Raw genomic sequence first — 2,500 nt, forward strand, 5'->3', positions numbered from 1 at the left:
GTGTGTTAATTCTCTGGCCGATGGTTGTAGCTGGAGGTGAGTATACAGTTGGCGTCGTGCCATGATAATAGTGGCGCGTGAGACGATGAGAGATGGTTGTGTGAACATAAAGGATGTAACTAGGAAGTAATACATTGTTTTTAACCATGCCTTTGTTTAAGAAATTTAATTTTAATTCTACGTTTTTCCTTCTGTGAGTTCTTCAACTGAATATCACCAATTTAAATTGATCCACATTGGTTTCGAATGTTTCCCTTACTTCTATTACTCTGCTGATTAATTCCGATGATATATGCAGTAGTAAGGAATAGATTTATTGTTCACAAAAGCGCGGATTAGATTCAAATCTTCACATCGACATGTTTTACATAACTGTCCCATCCTACCAGCGTGCAACCGATGGCATCGTCCGGCGATTGTCGATCCCATACCAGATCCCGAACGTAGTTCGTGGCACTTTGCTCTACATGTATCACCTTCGAGTGTTCGTCGTAAAATTTCACCTCTGGTGCGTTGGCAAGCACCGCGAACCGTTTCCTGAAACACACAAACATCATTAATGGGATCGTTCAATGATGCATCGCACGTGATCCGACATGCGTACCCATGGAAGGAGATTCGTTGTATCTTTCGATCGAAACACGAAACCGTTTCGAGGAAGACATTCGGCTGTCGGACGTCGATAAAGTGTACGCGTCCTGCCACATCACCGACCGCTACGAGCCGGTTCCAGTTAGGCTCATCCGTCCACCGAACGGTGGAAAAGGCAACGTCATGCCCTTCAAATAGTGCCTTTGCCGGTTTCAGCTCCCGGAAGTCCCACAAAAGTGTGGAGCGATCGTTCGAGCAGCTTATCGCCAGCGACGGCTGGCTGGTATCCGTAGCCAACCCGGTGATGAGGGAAGTGTGGGCCTGCTGGAAGGTGTGGCTTGAATGCAGATCTCCTTCGCCGTAATCCCAAACCTTTATGCAAGCATCAGTCGAGCCGGAAACTACATGGCTGTCGTCACCGCGGAACACATCCAGCGCCGTTATTGCACCGATGTGTTCGTACCGGTTGTCCACGAGATAGAGCGAGTAGCCTGGGCCTCGAATGGAATTCCCCGTTGACCAGAGCTCGATTGAACCACGATCGTTACCAACGACGAACTGAAAAAGGGAAGAAAGGGAACCTGTTGCCTATCGGAAATTTTCTCATCTCTTTTCTTCCACGATTCCGCCTTACCAGAGAGTCCTTCATTGTGTAGCATAGCGCCGTTACGGAGCTATCGCACTGCTTTCCGAAGGAGGCCTTTTCCTCGACGCCAATATCGGACGCTGATTCCCAACCACAAAAACTACCGGCCCATCGCCGGCTTGTGTAATCGTTGCCCGCCACGATGGTATGGCCTGCCCCGTTCACCGTTACCAGCTCGTACATTGACTGCAGCCGGGTGTCCGGCCGTGGTTCCGGATCCTTCAACTGGTAATGAGTGGAGTTCGTGTTCGGATAGTCCGTACATTTTGCCAGCTCCTCCAGAGTTTCCGGTGGCTTGTAAGAGGACGGTGTTTGGTAGGCTTGGTTCAAATCCACGGCTCGACTGTAATCCATTCTGGAAGGGACGTTCGTTTGATTATGCTATCTTCAGCTTAATAGCGTGGTTAGTAATAATTTTAAATACCTTTTTACAAATCTGGTTGCCGTTTACCGGTCGCTTGCGTCCTGCGATAACAAAAAAACAAAAGTATCTGTCAATCGCTTCCGTTACCATCGTTACATGCGTTACTTGTTATGCGCGCTGTTTTGCGGCCACGTGGTTTGCAACAGAATCACATGGCCAAGCGGTTCTATACTGCGGCTAATTATGCACACACGAAACACAGAATGATGCTGACAAATGAATTGTCTTTTATTGTTTCCAATCATAGTGTTACAACCTCTATACTTTGCACTAAATTAATGCCCAATTTTCCTTCCTACACGCAAGGGGACATGATGCAGAAGCACCGCCGTTGTCCAATGTACTAATAGTATTAAATATGTTGACGGGGGTGGGAATTTGTGTGGGTGTGTATGCTTTCATTCGTTTTACCTTTCCATAGACAGATCGGCAATGCTAGTTTTGTGTAGATAAAATGCCATTAATAATAGATAAGTAGTATTTTAACCACACAAAGCTTCCCGCTCTAGTCTGCTTCCCGTAATATGTTTGGTTAAGTGTCTGCTTTTGTGTTTCACCTTTTCAACGTAGCATCGGTTAATCTAAGAAATTGTTGAGCTAGAAAATGGTAGGCGACTTTATAGCCAATGGAATAAAAAATATACTTGATGCGGGAATTAAGAGTTTGTGCATAGAAGTAGAAGAAAATGAAAATAATCCGTAATAATGCAGTTCTGGCGCATTCACACAAACACACTAAATACTCTAGTAGCCTATAATAGGAGCTAGTGAAAAATTTCAATGGAAAGATGATGCATATAAAGAAACTATTCCTGCTTGCGTCCCCACCTAACTACCAT

At 45.6% G+C, this 2,500-nt stretch overlaps 2 protein-coding genes across 3 annotated transcripts in view; both read right to left on the bottom strand.

The window, feature by feature from the left end:
- Positions 1 to 306: 306 nt before the first annotated feature.
- Positions 307 to 1,713, bottom strand: LOC126572442 (protein valois). Its single transcript, XM_050231768.1, has 4 exons — positions 1,662 to 1,713; positions 1,226 to 1,592; positions 605 to 1,149; positions 307 to 537 (listed from the first exon to the last, which is right to left on the bottom strand). Exons 2-4 carry the CDS (start codon positions 1,589 to 1,591, stop codon positions 342 to 344), a joined length of 1,107 nt encoding a protein of 368 aa, XP_050087725.1. The 5' UTR covers position 1,592; positions 1,662 to 1,713; the 3' UTR covers positions 307 to 341.
- A 152-nt stretch (positions 1,714 to 1,865) lies between these two features.
- Positions 1,866 to 2,500, bottom strand: part of LOC126572438 (interferon-inducible double-stranded RNA-dependent protein kinase activator A homolog) — a 3,525-nt gene continuing 2,890 nt past the window's right edge. For both annotated transcript variants that reach the window (XM_050231764.1, XM_050231763.1), the window contains one exon: positions 1,866 to 2,500. This exon is cut by the window's right edge and continues 884 nt beyond it. The gene's annotated coding sequence lies outside the window, so the exon portion shown is untranslated.

This window comes from Anopheles aquasalis, chromosome 2 (genome assembly GCF_943734665.1).
Source record: "Anopheles aquasalis chromosome 2, idAnoAquaMG_Q_19, whole genome shotgun sequence".
Lineage (NCBI taxonomy): Eukaryota > Metazoa > Arthropoda > Insecta > Diptera > Culicidae > Anopheles > Anopheles aquasalis.